General features: G+C 55.5%; 1 protein-coding gene across 1 annotated transcript in view; it reads left to right on the forward strand.

The window, feature by feature from the left end:
• Positions 1-9,533, forward strand: part of RAPGEF3 (Rap guanine nucleotide exchange factor (GEF) 3) — a 32,631-nt gene extending 23,098 nt beyond the window's left edge. The window contains exons 16-28 of the mRNA XM_012638491.1: positions 160-199; positions 2,685-2,766; positions 3,111-3,257; positions 5,164-5,261; positions 5,691-5,816; positions 5,902-6,083; positions 6,345-6,435; positions 6,552-6,602; positions 7,524-7,611; positions 7,885-7,949; positions 8,385-8,439; positions 8,533-8,604; positions 9,415-9,533. Of these exons, the coding sequence (XP_012493945.1) occupies positions 160-199; positions 2,685-2,766; positions 3,111-3,257; positions 5,164-5,261; positions 5,691-5,816; positions 5,902-6,083; positions 6,345-6,435; positions 6,552-6,602; positions 7,524-7,611; positions 7,885-7,949; positions 8,385-8,439; positions 8,533-8,604; positions 9,415-9,533 (1,216 nt within the window). The remainder of the gene's footprint in view (positions 1-159; positions 200-2,684; positions 2,767-3,110; positions 3,258-5,163; positions 5,262-5,690; positions 5,817-5,901; positions 6,084-6,344; positions 6,436-6,551; positions 6,603-7,523; positions 7,612-7,884; positions 7,950-8,384; positions 8,440-8,532; positions 8,605-9,414) is intronic.
• The last annotated feature ends 9,517 nt before the right edge of the window (positions 9,534-19,050 follow it).

The following is a 19,050-nucleotide window of genomic DNA, read 5'->3' on the forward strand; positions in this document are numbered from 1 at the left end:
GGCCCCTCTCCCTGCGATACTTACCAAGTCTTGCCTGCCTTTGAGCCGCTGATGAGGGCGGGATGGGATCCAGAGCCTCTAGGGATCCCCCCACCCCACCAAGGCCGCCCTGCCCCCAGGGATAGCTGGCCTCACCTTACCTCCTCTCTTGCTCCACAGGTTGGAAAATGGCTGTGGCAATGCATCTCCGCAGATGAAGGTGTCTGCCCTGTGATGTCACCTCTGGCCGGCCCCAGCTTCTTCCCTCTGCTCCTCCTGGGACCCGGGCCCCTCCTTCAGTTCCTGCTCTGAGGGGCTCTGCATGGGTGGGAAGGTTCCCCTCCCACGCCCTTGCTACCTGTGGTACCTGGGGCCAGGCCCTGCTGGGGAGACACAGAGGTCTAAGGTGGCACCCCTCCTCCCCACCCCAAGGGGCTTTATTCCTTTTGGGAGGTAATTCATGCCCACAGTTAGAGCCTGGGAGATGAGGAACCGGGGCTAGAGGTAGCCTCTGAGGCCCAGGGGGCTCCGGGTGGCCAGTGCTGTGGGAGCCCAGAGGAAGGCGAGGCCCCTCCCCGGGGTCAGAGGTGGCTCAGGCTATTCCCAGCTGGGGCCCAGAGGGAGAAGGTGTGGCTGGAGCCGAGATTTGGTTGAGGAATGCTGGGAGAAAGGACTGGGGAGGTAGACTGGGTTGGTGATGGGGAGTGCTGTGTTGGGAGTAAAATCCAGGCATGTCACCCAGCCAACAGGCTGTCTGTGCCCAGCCACCTGTCTGTCCCACCCTCCTGCTTGCCGGAGACTGCAGCTGGCTCCTCTTCTATAGGCGAAGCTTGTTCTCACCTCAGGGACTCTGCGCTTGTTCCTTAGCCTGGACAGTTCTTTGTCTGGCTATTGGCCCGACTGGGTCCTTCTTATCGTTCCAATCCCAGGCAACATGCTGGGTTCCCAGAGAGGCCCTCCCCATCCCCCCATCCAGGGCACAGTCCCCTTTCTCCCAGCACTCCCCCCAAGGCGTCCTCCATGATTTTCTTCAAAACATTCCTGCCACATGGAGTTTGCTTTTTCTGTTTGCCATTGTCTGTTACATCCCACAGAAGGCCAGTTTCACTCTCGAGGGCCTCTGCCTCTGCTTCCACCGTGCCCACATGCCGCGTGGCACGCGGCCGACCCTCAGGAACCGCCTGGAATCGCCCTTGAGTGCCAGGCACTGGGCTAGTGCTGATGCCGCAGCAGTGGGTGGGGACAGCCAGACCTGCCTGTGGGGCTCACAGCCAAGCCAGGGGCAGGCTGTTGTATGCGCTCCAGACAGGAAAGCCAAGAGGGAAGGGAGCCCCGGAGGAGGGAGAGAGAGCTGACAGAGCAATCGGGCAAAGCATGCAGGGCCCCCTGGGCCAGGGAAGGGGATCTGGCCTTTGTCCTAAGAGCGGTGCAAACTGTTGACGGGATTTGAGCCAAGGGTTGGCCAGGTCTGATTTGCATTTGGAATAGGTCAGCTAAAGAGCCTGCGCTTTATCCAGCAGACAATGACCACCATTGAAGCTAAGTTAGGAAGCTTAATTGGGCTCTGGTCAGGCAGATTGGAAGAGGCGGCTGGAGGCTGGAGGCACCTGGGGGGAGACGTGGAGAATAGCTGGGCCATTGTAGTAGACAAGGGATGAGGCCTCCGGGCAGGTGGAGCTGGAGTTAGCCTGGGCTGGGGGGAGGAGGCTGAGACCCGTCTCAAAGCCTAAGCCACAGAGCGGGATGACAGGCTGGGCAGGAGTGGTCTGGGAGGCAGGATGAGGGGATAAGGAGGGTGTGTTGAGTTTGGGGTGATGGCTCACGGACCTGGAAGGCCCAGGAGGGGAGTGAGACCAGGACTTGGAAGAGAGTTCAGCACTGGTGGTGGGTTTGAGACTCACGGACATGCAGGCGGCACCTGAGGCCGTGAGGAGCTCTGCGGAGCGCCCTGAGATTTGGGAATCTAGGGAGGAACCATGGGCCAAGGTCTGAACCTGGAGGATCTGCCACATTTGGAGCTGGGAGGAGGAAGAGAGTCAGTACCAGAGTCTGGAAGGACAGTCTGGGGTGGAAGAGAAACCTGCGTCTGGAGCCTTTTGACCAGCAGGGGCTGCCCCACCAGCAGAGGTTTGGGGCGCTGCGCCCTGCTGTCGGGTGGGCAGGGCCACTGACACAGTAGTGCTGGTGGGTAAGAGCACAGAGGGAGGCAGGGCAGGAGGGAGTCCAGCTCTGTTACTTAGCAGCTGTGTGGCCCTGGGCATGTTACTTAACCTCTCTGAGCCTCATTTATATCATCCACAAAACAAAAATGATAGTACTTTTCCCAAAGGGCTGTTGGGAATATTTAGGTACTTAGAACAATGCCTGGCTCACAGCGAATGGTAGCTGAAGGAGGGAAAGGGGAAAACCAGGATCAACAGCTGCGGGGTTTCCATATTAGAACTGCTCTGAATTTACTTGGTTGGGGTGGGGGAGACAGGTGGAGGGGCACAGACTGGCCCTAACCTGAAACCTCTTGTGTCTCTTCTCCTGGAGCCTTGGTCCTAGGCACCTTCCCCGGCTCAGGTGAATGTGGCAGGCAGAGCCCTCTGGTGGTGTGAGTGCTGTGCCGGCCCATGCTCCTGGTGACAAGGGCCCTCACTGTCCCCTCCCTGCGTGCTCTCCTCTGGGTCTGAGCCTCACTTTCTCTTTTCTCTTCCTCCCAGGCCCAGAATGTGCCTGTTTGGCTCCCCAGCCAGGAGGAGCCCCTCCCCAGCAGCAATTGTGCCATCCAAGTTGGGGACAAAGGTTGGTGGTCTGAGCCAGCCAGGCATACATAGCCTGACATCTGCACCCTGCTGTCTCTGCCTCCCTTGTCCCACTGTTGTCACCCTTTTCCTCGGTGTGCCTGAATGCTCATCCTGCCTCCCAGACCATGTGAGGTGGCACATGTACTCCTCGGGGTACAGAGGAGCGTCCCAGGCTGCCATGCAGATCTGCCTCCTGCACCCCTCTTTCTGGCTCAGTGCTTCCCCACCTACTCTGTGAAGCTCAGCCTCTTGGGGCTCCCTCCCAGCACAGCAGTCGCAGCCCTTCCTCTGGTGGGGAGACCAGGAAGCCCTTCCCGCAGCTCAGCATGTTGTCCTCTCTAGTCTCCTACGACATCTGCCGGCCAGACCACTCGGTGCTGACTCTGCAGCTGCCTGTGACGGCCTCGGTGAGGGAGGTAATGGCAGCCTTGGCCCAGGAGGACGGCTGGACCAAGGGGCAGGTGCTGGTGAAGGTCAATTCTGCAGGCGGTGAGTTGTGTCTCTGGATAGACCCCAAGGGAGGGTGCCCCCCTGAGATCCATGCCCAGATCCCCCAGGTTAAGACCATTATCATCATCTTTCTCATCTTCCTAATGCGAATGACATTCAGTGTTTATGGGAGGTTTATGACGTCTGTTCAATGTGCTTTTATGTGTAGCGCATGGGAGCATGAACTCTGGAGCCTGTGTCTGCATTTGATAGCCCCTTATCTGTGTGTCCTCAGGTAGGACACTTCATCTCCCTGCACTGGGTGCCAACACCTGTCAAATGGGGATGATGAGGACTTGCCTGCTAGAGGAATTGTGAGGATTAAATGAGTTAATCTGTTACAGTGTTTGGAACGGTGTCTGGCACATAGTGATACATAAGTACTGGCTGCTACTACTATTATTATTATTCCTCTACAGTCATTTAATCGTAACTAATAACAATCTTATGAGATATAGGTATTTTTATCCTATCTTCAGACAATGAAGCTGAAACTCAAGGGTGTTAAGCAATTTCTCAAGCTCACACAGTAAGTGAGAGTGTAGCTGGCCTTGGAACTTAGGTTGTCTTCATTCAGTCATTTGGCAAACATTTTTGAGGCTCAGCTATGGACTAGCAATATGTTAACAGCTAGAGATACCACAGCAGATAAAATAGATCAGCTTGATGGTTGAGTATAAACTGTGGACTCCCAGATCTGTCGAGGAATCTTAGACTTGCCACTTACTAGCTGTGTGATCCCTGGCAAGTTGCTCAACTTCTCTGAGCCTCCATTTGCTCATCTGTCAAATGAGCACTATAATTGTATCTGTCACACAGAACTGCGGTGCCTATTAAATGAGCTTAATGTGTGTAAAGCACTTAGCACACAGTCTGGCACAGTAAGTGTTCAGAACATGGCAGCAGCAGGATTATTAAGATCTGCTTTCAGAGAACTTGGGACATTAAAAACCACTGTTCTTTGCGAAGGGCACAGGCCTGACAGCTGGAGCCCAGCGTAGACTGGAATTAGGGGCATAAGAATAATGAAGACGTGGAGATGAGAAAAGAAAAGCCTTCTCCCCTCAGGCAGTAGGGAGAGACAGGTCGCCCGTGTGCTCTGCTCGCCTCTGGGAAGCACTGCCCTCTGGTGGCCACCTAGAGAATTGTCGCTGCCCAATTAAGACCCTACTATGTGCTGGGAACGGTTTAGAGCACTGATCTCCAAACCACTTTGATCAACACCTATGTCAGTAACCAATAATTTATTAGAAACCCCCACTATGTGAATATTTGTTTATAAATCATACTTATGTTACTACACTAATACCATTATTAAAGCTATATGCAAAATAGAAATGCAAAACAGGTAGGAAAAATAAATATAAGGAAAAGAACTAATATTTTTCCTGGACATATGGATAGACTTATATACCTGACTCTGGAGGCCACTGGCCAAGGGACTGGGGATTCAAACATGACAAAAAACACAGTCCCAGTCCACGAAGAGCTGATGAAAATCAACACCAAGACTTATGTAAGGCATTTCCCAATTTTCAAAGGGCTTTTTAATGTATTATATACTTATAGACACTGTATAAATTTTTTCATTTGACTTCTGAAGTAGTCAGGGCAAGTCTTATTGTCTCTGTTTTACGAAGGAGGAAAGTAAGGCTCAGGGAGGTCCAAACCCTGCCCAAGGTCTGCCTGTGTCACAAAGAATCCCTTTTCACCCTCCTTGGGTGTGCTGCCCCTGGCAGTGTGGATGTGTGGACACGTGCACCTGTGTGTTTAGAGCACCTGCCCAGAACTCCAACCCCACTACTGGGAGAAGGGACCTCCCAAACAGGGCCTCCACCCCGGCCTCCAGCTGGTCCCTGGCCTCTCTCCCTGCCCCCACCCAGTGCCACCTCTGTTCTCTTTGCAGATGCCACTGGCTTGCAGCTAGATGCCCGCGGTGTGGCCACATCCCTGGGGCTCAATGAGCGGCTCTTTGTTGTTAACCCACAGGAAGTGCATAAGCTGGTAGGGACCAGGCAGGGTGCCATGGCCCAGGGAGGAACTCTGGGAATGGCAGGGGAGGGTTCTGGGGGAGGGTCACAGGACAAGAGGGAGGGGCCTGGCTCTGGCTACAGCTGGGTCTTCAGTGGAGAGAGGAAGGACCGGGCCTCAGCTGATGGGGGGATTCCAAAGATCATGGGGGTAGCACTGGTTGGAAGTTCCCAAGGAGAAAGAGGAGACCTGCTTAGGGTTTCCCCAGGGGACAGGTGCCTGCAGGGAGGGGTCCCCAGCATTGGGAATCCCCTTAGAAGCCCCTCCACTCCCTGCAGTCCCCCTGCCCTCCCCAGTCCCCATCCTACTACCCGCAGAGTCTTTGCACCCAACCCTCTCCTCCTACCCTGTGCCTTCCCCTGGATTCCTCAGGCACCCCCCTGAGCCCTCTCCCACCTGCAGACCCCACACCCTGAGCAGCTGGGGCCCACTGTGGGCTCGGCTGAGGGGCTGGACCTGGTGAGCGCCAAGGACCTGGCAGGCCAGCTGACGGACCACGACTGGAACCTCTTCAACAGTATCCACCAGGTGCAGAAGCGGAGACGGGGGAGGCGAGCAGAAGGCAGGGCGCCCAGCCTGGGGCACACTGACCTCCCCTGTGGCCCCCACCCAGGTGGAGCTGATCCACTACGTGCTGGGCCCCCAGCATCTCCGGGACGTCACCACTGCCAACTTGGAGCGCTTCATGCGCCGCTTCAATGAGCTGCAGTACTGGGTGGCCACAGAGCTGTGTCTCTGCTCGGTGCCCGGCCTGCGGGCCCAGCTGCTCAGGAAGTTCATCAAGCTGGCGGCCCAGTGAGTCCTTCTGTGGGGGAAGGAGATTGGCCAGTGTCCTGAGGCTGTTTTTTCTTAAAGCCCCTCCCTGCTCAGTGTGTTGCTAAATCCGCCATCCCCTTTGTTCCCCATGCCCCCTGGAGCCCCTGTGTCCCCACCCCATCCAGCATGGGTCCCCAGCAGAGACAGCACCGGCCCTGTCCTGGACCAGGCCTGGCTGTCTTCTGGGGGCACCGTGGGTGTGGCTTCTTCCCTGAGGGTCTCTGGGTCTTCTGCTCACAGCCTTAAGGAGCAAAAGAATCTGAATTCCTTCTTTGCTGTCATGTTTGGCCTCAGCAACTCGGCCATCAGCCGCCTGGCCCACACCTGGCAGGTAGGTGGGATTGGAGGCCCCGGTCCTGAGGTCAGGCCTCGGCTCCTCCTGGGAGTCCTGGCTGGGGGTGGGCCTCCCCACCAGACAGCGGCAGCTCACCTGTGTCTCCTTCACAGCGGCTGCCGCACAAAGTCCGGAAGCTGTACTCTGCCCTCGAAAGGCTGCTGGTGAGTGCTGGGCTTGGCCTGGCCCTCGAGAAACCCTGACTCTGGCTCCCAGCACTCCCTCTGCCTGCCCTTAGTCACTTTCCGGGTTCCCAACCCTGGCCCAGGGCCTAGCTCCCTCTGGCCTGTGAGACTGGGGAGCTGGCTGAGGAATGGGGTGTTCGGCATTGGGATGGGGTTGCCTGGTGCACTATACCCCTCCATGCGTGCACGTGTGGGGGCATTTGCTGTGGACAGGAGACCCTGTGTGAAGAACAGGCCAGAGCGTGTCGGGTGTCTGGTCCTGGGCTCTGCAGTGTCAGGGCAGCGTCAGGACCCCAAGGGCCTGGCACTGAGAGCCCACATGAGCCGGTGCCGTCAGCGGTGTCTCAGGAGCACTGAGGTGCTTGTGGGCTAGACTAGCACAAAAGGTGAGGGAAGAGTTGGGGGGCGGAACCTTCCACCTCCAGGAATTTCTGAGGGTTTTGAAGTGTTCAGGAGAGAACTAGAGCAGAGGTGCTTTATCAGCATAGCCCTGGAGCTCTTGAGAAAAAAATTCACCTCATGGGGCTCAAGGGGTTCAAAGGAATTTACCCACCTTTGGGTAGAGAGAAAGAGAGACAGGGACAGAGGGGGACACAGAGAGAGAGAGAGGGTCAGAGAGAGGGGACAAAGAGAGGTAGAAAACGACAGAGACTTTCCAAGAAACTTTGGGGCCCCTGTGACTAACGGTTCCTCAGGGCCAGTGGGAGACCAGGAAGCCACATGCTCGCAGAGCAGCAGTGGCAGCAGCTTCCGGGCAGAGGCTGAGCTCTGGGGTTGAGGAGAGGCTGAGCCAGGGGCTGTCCGCTGGGGGGATGGGTGTGGGGCCCCTCCTTGGTTGGCTGGGGGCTGGGGTGGGCTATGGTGTGTGGGACCACCCCACATTGTGGCTTCCTCCCCTAGGACCCCTCGTGGAACCACCGGGTGTACCGCCTGGCCCTGGCAAAGCTCTCCCCACCCGTCATCCCCTTCATGCCCCTCCTTCTGAAAGGTAAGGGCGGGCGCTGGCCTCCCTGCTGCTTCCCGTCCATCCCCACCTGTGCGACCGCCCGCGCTGCCAGGGTGATGACACAGGTGGACGACAAGTTCCCAGGCTGGAAGAAGAGTTCAGACACTAGACAGAGAAGGGCATGCGAGGGCCTGTGAGATGAGGACACTGCTGCTGGAGCTGTGTGGAGGGTGGGCCTCCTCTCCTTATTACCTCTCCTGGGCTACAGGAGGGGGAGGAGTTGGGGACCTGTGAACAAAACCCAACTCTTTGCAGACATGACCTTCATCCACGAGGGAAACCACACGCTAGTGGAGAATCTTATCAACTTTGAGAAGATGGTGAGTTCGGGAGAGTGGGCGTCTGCCGCTGGCATAGGTGGGGGCACGTGACTGTGGCCTGGAAAGGGGGCAGGGCTGGGAGGTAACTTAAACTTGTTATCAATGACATAAAGGTGAATGCTTTTTGTTAAAGAGCCCCTGCCTCCTCACTGCGCACCGGAGGCTCTGCTTTCCACTGGGGTCTGCTGGGGAGACAGCCTCAAACATCTCCCATTCGGCAAGAGCCCCTTGCAGCCCTCTTCTCCCTAAGCGCTTCCTGACCTCCGTCTGCTCCTCTGCCTGGTCCCTGCTGGGCCTCTGGGTGTGCTGGGAGAAGACGGTGCGACCCCACCTCTTACAGCCCCTCAGGAGCCCCCGTTCAGAGGGAGCTGGGACTCCCAGCTGCCGCCCAGGGCAGGACGGGGCTTTATCCCTCATGCCCTGTGTTGCCCACAGCGCATGATGGCCAGAGCCGTGCGGATGCTGCACCACTGCCGAGGCCACAGCAGCGGTGAGAGGGCTGGGCCCGGGCAGGAGCCCCCCACGTCCTCTGTGAGGCCCCGGCTCGGCCCTGACTCCTGTCTCCCACCCCTCACCCCACCAGTGCCTCTCTCGCCACTCAGAAGCCGGGTTTCCCACCTCCACGAGGACGGCCAGGCGTTGAGGATCTCCACGTGTAAGTGGGGCGGGACCTGGGGGTGCCAATAATGCTCAGCCGTCGCTAGCGTACCTGGGCACTTCCATACGTGATGCCGATAACTCGTCACAGCACCCTTGTGGGGTGGGTGACGGTGTTATCCCAACTGAAAGATGAGGAAACAGGCTTGCTCGTTGAGGTAACTTGCTTAAGGCCACACGATGAGTTAGTGACAGAGCTGGAAGCCAGACACTGTCACTCCAGACTACATTGTTTTGACTGGACCTCAGTTGCACGAAGTGGGAATGATCATCTGTGGTTCATGCCACCCTGTCCCCACAGGCCCTTTGCTTTATTTTAGGTATGCTCTTATTCTGATAATATAATGAGCACCTCTGGACCAACCCCAGTGTGAGAACACTGACAATAACTCCCAGCTCCCACTGTCTACTCAGCCCCCCACTCGGGGTTACCCTATCCTGAATTTGGAGTTATTCATTTTTTGGGTTTTTAAAATACTGTGATCTCACACACACCCCACCCCCTTTAAAATCCCTCATATCTAATATTCGTATATATAATGACAAAATATTCTTTAGTTTAGTTGCTTTTGAGCTTAGGAGTGCTGAGCTGCTTGGAGCCCTGGGGACCTGCTTCCTTCAGCCCTGTGCTCTGGGCCGTGTGCTGCTCTGCCCCGCATCAGTGGGGTGGGCGGGCAGCAGTCCTGGGCACTGGGGCTGGGAGGGGCAGGGTGGTGGTGAGGGTAGGAAAGCTGTGTGCTCCTTGGAGGGGAAGGGATGGCTTCCACAAAGTGTCATCGTTCCTCCCTGACCACTCTCCCCCCGCCAGGCTCGGAGCAGTCCCTGAGCACCCGGAGTCCAGCCAGCACCTGGGCTTATGTCCAGCAGCTGAAGGTCATCGACAATCAGCGGGAACTGTCCCGCCTCTCCCGGGAGCTGGAGCCATGAGGAAGGGGCTGGGGCTGGAGCAGGCACTTCCCTCCGGGAAAGGCAGGGCTCGTCGGGCCAAGAGGCCCACAGGCTGGCCGCAGCTGGGCAGGGCTCTCCGCAGAGTGGACTCGAGGCCCTGGAGCGGGCGGCATGGAGGCAGCTGTCCCCCGTGATAACTGGCAGCTAAGGAGGACTTCAGAGTGGACCTGAGCTGGGGCCCAAGGATAAGGAATGGGGACAGAGAGGCCCTGGGAGTGGGTGGGAGAGCAGGGCGGGCGCTGGGAACTTCATGTTCAATAGAGAGCTCTCCACACCAGGATCCTTCCAGATCCTGAGCTTCTGGCTCTGTTGTCCAGCCATGGCCAGGCCTTTGTGGTTTCACGGTGGGCAGAGAGAGCGACTGCATGTGTGTGGCATATGTGTGGCAAGGGCCAGGGCCTTGGCCCTGGAGGGCTGTAGGGGGGCGGGGCGTCCTGTTTTTCTTTCCAGAGCATCTGAGATAAACAGCTGGGCGTGGGCAGGGCTGCAGCTGGGGAGTGGTGGTCCCTGAGGAGCTTTCCTGTTACTGTCGGTTGACTAAGTATGTGTGTTCTGAGGCCAGCCCCAGGGCGTGTGGCAGAGAGGCAAGACCCTGCTCCACTGGAGGCTGATGGAGCAACCTCACCCTGCCCCACCACCTGCTCCCCGCCCCACCGCTGGTGTGGTCTCTGGGACCAAGGCAGGGCTCCAAAGTGGCTGAGTGCTGCCCAGATGTGCCTCCGGGCCCTGCCTCAGGGAGGGCTGGAGGCCCTCAGTGTGGCCAGGGTAACCACCAGTACAGACCAGATGCATCTGGCCTTTTCCACCTCCTTCCTCCTCACTCCAATCCCTGCTCCCCTGGCCTGAGCACACCCTGGCCTGCTGGGTGTTGTTCACGCTGCCTGAGAGGGTCGAGGGTGGCCACTGACAGAGAAGACGCCGAGGCTTCCTATCACTTGCTGAGGCCTGACAGGCTTCCAGGAAATCAGGATTTGTCATCCATGATGAGAAGTTCCCAGCAACCTCTGTTAGGGTGAAGTCCTCTCTTCCTTGCCCTTACAGTGTGTCCCCTGGGAACCAGCTGCTGCCAGGACCTCTCGTGCTGAGCTCCGGGTGAACACTCTGCCCTCTCTGCTCTCCTGCCTGGAGCCCGGCAGCAGGAGCACACTGTGTGCCTGAGAGAGACGCAGGCCCATGGCTGCTCTCCGAGTAGGTGTGGAGGCAGCGGGCCCACACCTGGAGGGAGAGCAGGTGCTGGGATGGCACCTTCACACCTGCTCAGCACACACCCCTGCCTCCTCTCGCCTCCACACTGCCAGACTCCTCTCAGCAATGTGGAGGTCATGGATACACGTGCCAGCTGTTTCCAGAAAGGGCCAGAGCCCTTAGCAAGGAGGCAGCGCAGCTGGGATTATACCTCACGTCTCTAAACGAATCTGAGCTAGTCCGCGAACACTTCTCTGCCTTCGTTCCTCCGTCTATGACTGGGTGTGATGATTCTCATCCAGCTTAGTGACCAACAGGTGGAACTGCAGCTCCTGCCTCTGCACAGCTCCATGTCCAGGCCTGGTGGAGGGGCAGCTTTGCCTCGGGTGAAGGCCGAGGGAGAGGCTGACATGGAGCAGGTGGCAGGGGTAGCCAAACCAGTTCCCTTGCCATGGGTGGGGTAGAGGATTATGGGGCACGGAAGCTTCCGGAGCTGGGCAATCAGGACAGGAGGCCCAAGCCTTGGTGAGTCAGGAGTCCAGGGGTTTTCTTCTCTTCTAAGCCCATTGTCTGTTGGTGTCTCACAAAGGCACCAGCCAGCCAGCTGGGGCCTATGCCATTCCTCCAGACTCCAGGGTGAGCCCAGCCCAGTGACTGACAGAAACCAAGCTCAACGGGGCTGGTGCCCTCTGCCGGCATTTCTCCTCTTCTCTGGCCACAGCTACGTCCTGATGGAACTGGCTGCGAGTGGGCCTCCCTTCCGCCCTGCACCACCTTGCAACCCCCAGCTGCCCCAGTCTCTTGGGCAGGACTCCTTGTGAGCCTGTTGGGAGAGGCCTTGCCAGGAGAACTGTACCCAGGGCAGGCGAGAGGACACAGACTCCAGGAGCGGGAAAAGCTGGGGCCCAGGGCACCCCCAGAGGACAGGAGGTCCAGGAGGGGAAGGGAAGATGCCACTTTAGGGTGGCCTCATGCTTGAACAGCTGTGCTGTCTCCTGTCTCCCAGACTGCCCGGGCATGGGGCAGGGCAGGGGGGGGTCCTCTCAGGTTCCCTAGCAGCCCAGGAGTCCATGGGACCACTGAGAGGAAGGTAGGAGGGAAGGGAGTGTGGCCTGAGGTCAGTCTTTTAAAGATCTCTGTCACCTAAAAGGAGTCAAGCAGAGACGGAATGGGGCTGTATGTGGGTGTGGGTGTGTCCTGTGGGGGACAATAGCATGGGGGGTGGTTGTTCTTACACACATCTCCCTGTCCTTTCCCCCTTGCCCTTAGCTTCCCTGTGAAGCTGGGCAGGCTGGGGCCAGGGTGGGCCCTAACCGTGGGGTGCACACCAGGAGTGTCACACCTCTCCAGCACACAGGGTGGGGGGGAGCTCTCTGGGAGACAGGACCCTCCGGCTGCTCCAGCCTCTCCCTGGAGCCAGCACTCCCCTCTCTCCCCGCCCCAGCTGAGCAGGACAGACTCTGCCTGCAGATCGATCACCAGCCCCTGCCATTTAGCACTGAGAGCACCGGGTGTGGGGCGAGCTGGTGGGGGCCCACTTGCTTTCACACTCCTGGATGCACTGGCCTCTGGCTGCTCTACCTCTCAACATCACAGTATTTATCACAATAATAGTAAATTAACATTTGAATAGTGTTTTCATCCTTTTTCATCTTCACACTTTCATATTTTGTCTTATCTTTATCCTGATGATAGAATAGGTACTACAGGTATATTCACCCCTGTTTTACAGTCAAAGAAACTGAGGCACAAGAAGGTTTGCCTAAGGGCACGTGACTGCTTAATAACAGGGTGGGCAGATGAAGTAACTGGATGTGTACCAGCTATGCCCTTTCCTCGTGCCCCCGGCACTCCCCATGACAGCTCCCCGAACCCCACATTTTCTTCTCTTGTGAGAACAGACCCAGGCATAGAAATTCCTTTCTCCCTCTCTCCACTCCCATGTTCCTTCATTTTCAAATACTTACCGTGGGCCTCGTGGGGGCTCTGAACAAAACGGGCAGTCCCGGCGCCCCCAGGGTGGGCCAGCCGGCGGCAGACAAGTCCATCAGAAGAAGATGCTGTGGGGCAGAAGCTGAGGGCGGCTGTGTCTCACCACTCACCCCGAGGCAGCCGGACATGTAGGCCTCGCCCTGACTCTGCCTGCCACGATCTTGGCCCTTAGAGGGAGCCTGGGGTCTTGGTTTTCTCACTGGGGTGTGAGTTGTGGACAACCCAGAGCTGTTCTCGGTTGCTGAATGGAGGACCATGCAGGTTTTCCTGTCACTTAGGGGACCCTCCCCAGCACAGCGGTGGACAGAGGGTGCCTTTTTGCTGGGGCCTTGACAGCAGGACATTTTAAGCCTACTTGACCATCCATAAAAGTGCCCTGTCAACCAGAGCTTGAGGTAGCACAGGGTGCTACAGGTAGGCAGGGTGCTGGGGCAGGGGGAGTCTCAGCCTCTCAGCAGCCATGTGGCCTTGGGCCAGCCCCTTCCTCTCTGTGGGCCTCATTTTCCTCATTTATAAACAGGGGTTAGCCCTAGAAGTGTTTGGGGATGTCTTCCCGCTCTTTGTGTCTATGACTTTGGCAGCTCAGGCTGTCAAAGGGGAGAGGGGTGCAGCCCCCTCCAAGCATCTTCCCAGCGGTGGCCTCCAGCCAGACTGCTCTGGGGGGCATAGTCAGCTGCAAGTGCAGTTTTATTAGAAGTGTTCTCAGAGTTCCCTACCCTGAAATGTTGCTCCCTGCAGCCTGCCTGAGTGCCTGGCTGCTTGCTTTCTAGTCCTTGAGTTGTCTCTAGAAGGCCCCTGTTATGTAGATACACAATTTGGGAAGATTGTAACTAATACTTTTAATGGTCACGTTAAGAAAAATAGGAAAGGAAGAGCCCTGAGGCAATGGTATTAGGGAGAGTTTTAATGGCATGATCAGGCGGCAAGCTCCAGAGTATCACTTAGGGTGGGAGAGTGTTGCAGGGGTCCTGGGGAGCAAGGACACCCCAGGGTGGGAATCAGGGGGAAAGGCAGGTGGCCCCTTCTACCTGCTGGGCTTTGCTGGGGCTGAGCTCTGCAGGGGCAACCTGAGTGCTGGAGGGAGAGCCTGCATGTGCCTGCTGGACTCTCTGGTGGCCCACAGAGAAGGTCAGCCATCTCTGTCCCTCCTCCTCTCTGGTTCTTGGCTTTGCCCCAGGCAGCTGTGGGTAATCTCATCAAATAGAGCCATGGCTCAGGAGGCTGAGCCATGGACCTGTTCCCCACTATAGCTCTTAGCTCCCCTTGGAACGAGGCACAGCTCCTCCGGCTGCAGAACACAGGTGGTTCACTTTGGGACCAAACCAGGTGACACAGACAATGCAACTCATCAAGGGGCCATCCCTAAGACTTGAAGATACTGAGAGTGCACATTTTTAAAATTTAAATTTATTTGTGGAATTATAAAAGAAATATCCCATTATGGAGAGTTTGGAGAAGTTTCCACTTTCTTATGCATTGTGCCTCTGTTTTAAATGTCATTTTTTTTCAGGAAGGCCTTTCCTAACCATCGTATCTAAATTGTGCCCTTTGTGAGGCCTGATTTTTTTGAACAAATACTTACCTGGTCTTGGTACATGCTAGGCACTATTCTGAAAGCTTTGCAAGTATTATTTGGTCCTCAAAACAGCCCTGTAAGATGCTCTTACATGCCCTTTTTTTTTTTTTATCTGCAGGGGAACCTGAGGCACAGAGGGTTAGAGAACTTGCCCAGAGTTGTACAGCTGTTAAGTGGCAGAGCTGGGATTCAGCCCCGGGTGGTCTAGCTGTAGGAGCGATGATCTCAGATCTGTGCCCTGCTGCTCTGATTGTGGCTGCAAATGCCCTTCACCTGTGATCTTCCTTCCCCTCCGGACACCGAGTCCATGCCCTTGTGTCCACTTTACTTGGCACCGTGTCTGGCACACTGTGACCCTCAATGACCACGGGTCAGCTGAATGAATGAATGAGAAAGGGGTAAATTTCTCATAACCCAACTACCTTAGTACAATAATGATAATTTTGACAGATTGTAGATGTTTGAATCATGGGTCAGGAACTGCTCCTGTCAGTCCTGGCATACAGCTGACTGTGCCCACACGCTTGGGGCGAGGGGTGGGCCAGGTGCCTCATGTCTAGTCAATGCCTTGCTCCTGGCCAGCCTCGGGCATGGCTCTCTCTCTTGATCTTGCCCTTGCTCACGCCTTCGCAGTCTCTCAGCCTCCTTATCTCTGTCTGCCTGTCTCATTTCCTTCTCTTTGTTCCCATTGTGCCTGCAGACACTCTCCAAAGCCAGTGGAGTCTGAGGACATGCAATAGTAGTAATTTTATTTTATAATCGCTGTCAGGCAGTGTAAAACAAACCTTAGCACAGCTGGCAGAAGTGCAGGCAGGTGATCATTTTGGGATCCTAAAGTTGAGTTATCTGTGACATTTTGGATTCAGAAATTGCTGGTGGCTGCCCCTTTGCAGTGGAGGTGCTAAGGGGTGGCTTGGGGGTTAGGTCCCCCTAAATTTACATTAGGCCCAAATAAACACAATATAGTTAAAAATGGCAGGTTTGCTATGAAAACGCAGCCTTGAGATGAGTCCCGAGACCCCACTTCCACCCACTGCCTGTAAGGCCCCCCACATACAAATATGGGTGCCATCACAGCTCATGGGGGAGCCATCTAGTTTCTGTTGTGCTAATTATCTTCACCCCAGTCTTTAACAACAGGTGGGGCCAGAAGGCCAACCAGTGCCCTATTCATTCATGAGTGATCATTGCAGGCCACAGGCACATGGTGACAGTTTTCTAACACACATTGGATGGCAATGCAAAGCAGCTGAGGGGACCCATGAGACAGGGTCCCGTCTCAAGGAACTTCAGAGGTGAGCTAAGGAAACAACCAGTATGGAGGAAAAGTTACATGACGGTGTAGGGATTTACTGACACCACATTGGCAGCAACAGATCTATCAGAGGTGGCTGTGCTGAGTCAAAGCACGTGGGACAAATGTCAAGAACTAAGTCCACAGGCAAGAGCAATCCTGTGGGTTGGACAGAGGAGGCCAGGCTTTGTGGGAGGGTGGATCTGCCCTGGGGCGGGAGGATGAGTAGGAGAAGGACAGCTGAGCAGGTCCGGTGAGGAGAGGGCATTCTAGGCTGAAGACAGCATGGGGTGTGGCCTGCAGAACTGGAAGCACAGCCTGGGACTCTGCCACGGGTGGGCCCGTGGGCAGGTCTGACAGAGATGCCCAGGCAGCAGTGAGCTTGATGCTGGATGTCAGGGCTGCCCACACCCTCAGACAAAAGCCTGTTCACACAGATGTGGTATGCAGCGTACAAAGCAAAGGGGAAAGAAATCACACATGGAGCCATTTCTAAGACACATTCAGTAAGATCAGATGTGGGTGACTATCCCTGGCCTCTCCCCCAAGGGCCAGGACGCAGTGGGCCGGAGAGTGGAGATCCAGCAACTTCAGGTGCCAGAGTCCCCTTCAGAGGTGAGTCCAGGCCTCACCTGTGCTGGGCAGGCTCAGGTCCTCTGCTGAAATGACTTGGCCTTGGTTTTGCAGGAGGACAAGTGTGGTGGAATAGGCTGGCCTGGGCAGGTGTCCTCTTCAGTAGTCCCCTGGGCCAGTCTCCCTCATTGTCTGATGATCCTGACAGACTCCTGACCCCTGGTAGCCCAGAGATCAGTGGGGCCTAATTCAAACAATGGCCTAATGCTGAGGCTTATCTGTCCTCTGTTCCACCAGAAACCAATCAGTTCCAGGAAGCGTTTTCCAGCCCGGCCTGAACCCTGCTAATCCAATAACAATAGAGCGCCTGGCATATAGTGAGCACTCAATAAATATTTGGCAATAGAATTTCCATTCCCTACATCTCTGACAGCTGACTGCCTCCTGGACCTTTGCCCTCTCCGCTTCCCCCTCTTCCAACCTCCCAAACCTCTGCGGAGGCCATAAGAGCAGCATCTCTGTTGGTATCTCATCATTGGGATCCCATCCACCATGCATCTCCCTCTACCCTCTCCCTGCCTCAGCTCTCTGGAACCCAGCCTACTGGGACTCCCCCTTTGCCAGGTGGTCCCCACTATGGCTCCTTGGGAAGCGTGTGAGGGTGGAATGCCCATGTGAGAACCTACCTGGGGGAGAACGAGAAAGAGGAGGAGCAGAGTTCTCTGTCCAGACCAGGCCAGCAGGGAAGAGAAAGCTGTTTGAAATACACTTGAATGTATCCGTGTCCGTATTTATGGCTGTCTAAGTTTATCTATGAGGCATCTTTGCATGAATGTATTGGTGTATGTTCATTCGTTGGCTTAATGGATTTTTTTCCCACTGTCCTACCTACTTTTGCCTACGTCAGCATGTGTCAGGTTGTAGAGTCCTAGGGTCTGGGAGAAGGGGTGGTATGAATGAGCAGCCTTGAGAGGGTGTGACCCAATGCCCCCACCCCAGCACCAGAGGCATTGAAGTGGAGGCAGGAAAACCATTTCAATGACCCCTAGGACTGTTTAGGGGGTTGCAACATCAAATGAGAAATGGAACTAGATGGCCACTGAGATCCCTTTAATTCCAATGAATCTGAAGCTAGACTCCTTTGCATAGTAACCTAGACATGATTAAGTGGTGCTTGAAAGTGTGATGTTTGTGGGCCAACAGGGTATCAGTGCTTACAAGAATGACCTCTGGTCAGATGGACCTGGGTTTGAAGCACTGTGGCATAACTTACTAATTGTGTGCTTTTAGGCACATCTCCTAACCTTCTATGCCTCAGTTTCCTCATCTGTAAAGTGAAGACAACAATAGTACCTAGTAAGGTTGTAGTGAGCATCGATGGGGTAACACATATTAAATACAGTGAGATAACACACACACTTCATGTGTGACACATGGTAAGTGCTCAGTCGGTGTTGGTGGTAGTTGTTAAGGTCGGCCTTCTTGCTGATGAGAGCAGTTTGAAACATTTGGGTCCTCGGACAATCCATCTGGCTCTATGTGGTCAGTCGCAACTGTCTTCCCCAGCTCCCACCCTTGCTCCTGACTTAAAATTCCCTTGATGGAGGGAAGAGCTCCTGCCCTCAAAACTCCATGCCATGGCCAGTTCAGCTGGACAAAAGGGGAGCCCTGGCCAGGCTGCACTCCCACTCTGCAGCTTGGCTTCAGCCAGGGTCCACCCCGCTGGGCACTTGCAAGGGACAGACCATCCAATGCCAAACTCTGGGCATCATTGCTTCCTAGCCCAACCAGTGACCCTCCTGACATGTTCTCAAGGTGCTGATCCAGGGAGGATGAGACTTTTGGCTGGCGGTGGCTCAGCTCCCTACTTGTGAGTTGTGCAAATGAAACCTATGCAAATGAAGCGACCGTTTCTGCCCTTACTCCCTTTAACCAGCTTCCTTCCCGGGGAGCAGGGCCAGGCTCAGTCCTCCTTTGTACTTCTGGCATGAGTCCCTTGCAAGGGTGGCTTGTCCTTCACCCCTGAGGCCTCACATTTGGTCTCATTTCCACACAGCAAAGAGTTGGGGGAATCTCCTTAACCCAACAGTAACTACTCAACCTGGTGCACGGGCAGGAAACCTCAAGATTAAAGTCTGAGAACTGGGGAGGGTTTGTCAGATCCAACCCCATCGCTTCACAGACAAGAAAGCTGAAGACCAGAGAGAAAGAAACTTCTATTAAACTACAGGGGATGAAGAAGACATGCTCCCATGCTCCACTTCCCCACCTCCAGATACAGTCACTTACAGAGTGGTCTCCATTGTTCATCAATTTTGCCTTTTTATATGATAGTTTTTGATACTTTTCTCTTTTTTTTGAGAGGGCTGAGAATCCCCAGGCAGTGCCTCTTTCTGGAAAGGGTATTTTACTTAGCAGGTTTTACCTTTATTTTGGGGGGAAAACTTGAAAGCCACAGGGAGCTGTTCCTCTTCTGTCAACTTGGAAACAAAGGAACCCTGAGAAGCCACCCCTCTCACTGGGGAGGGGTCCCTGAGGGGGAGGGCTCAAGGAGGGGTGAGGCGGGGCGAGACCCTGGGCTCCCAGGAGAGGAAGGGTCATCCCTCGGTTGCCTTTAAGAGGGCTCTTGCCCTTCCCGTGCCTCATAAACTAGAACCTGGGAGAACCTGAAACATGTAAACCTGAGATGCTGACTCAATAAGAGTCATTTGCATAATATTAATAGTTCGGGATGATTTAGTTGTGTTGGGCTTGATGGTAACAAGAACAGCTCTCGTTTCTGACCCATACCTCCTATGTCTCCCTGTCCAATGACCCCAACCTTTGCTTGGGCATTTACTTTTTGTCAGACTTGGCACGATCACCTTACTATGTGT

Source organism: Propithecus coquereli, unplaced genomic scaffold (genome assembly GCF_000956105.1).
Source record: "Propithecus coquereli isolate 6110/MARCELLA unplaced genomic scaffold, Pcoq_1.0 Scaffold13, whole genome shotgun sequence".
Lineage (NCBI taxonomy): Eukaryota > Metazoa > Chordata > Mammalia > Primates > Indriidae > Propithecus > Propithecus coquereli.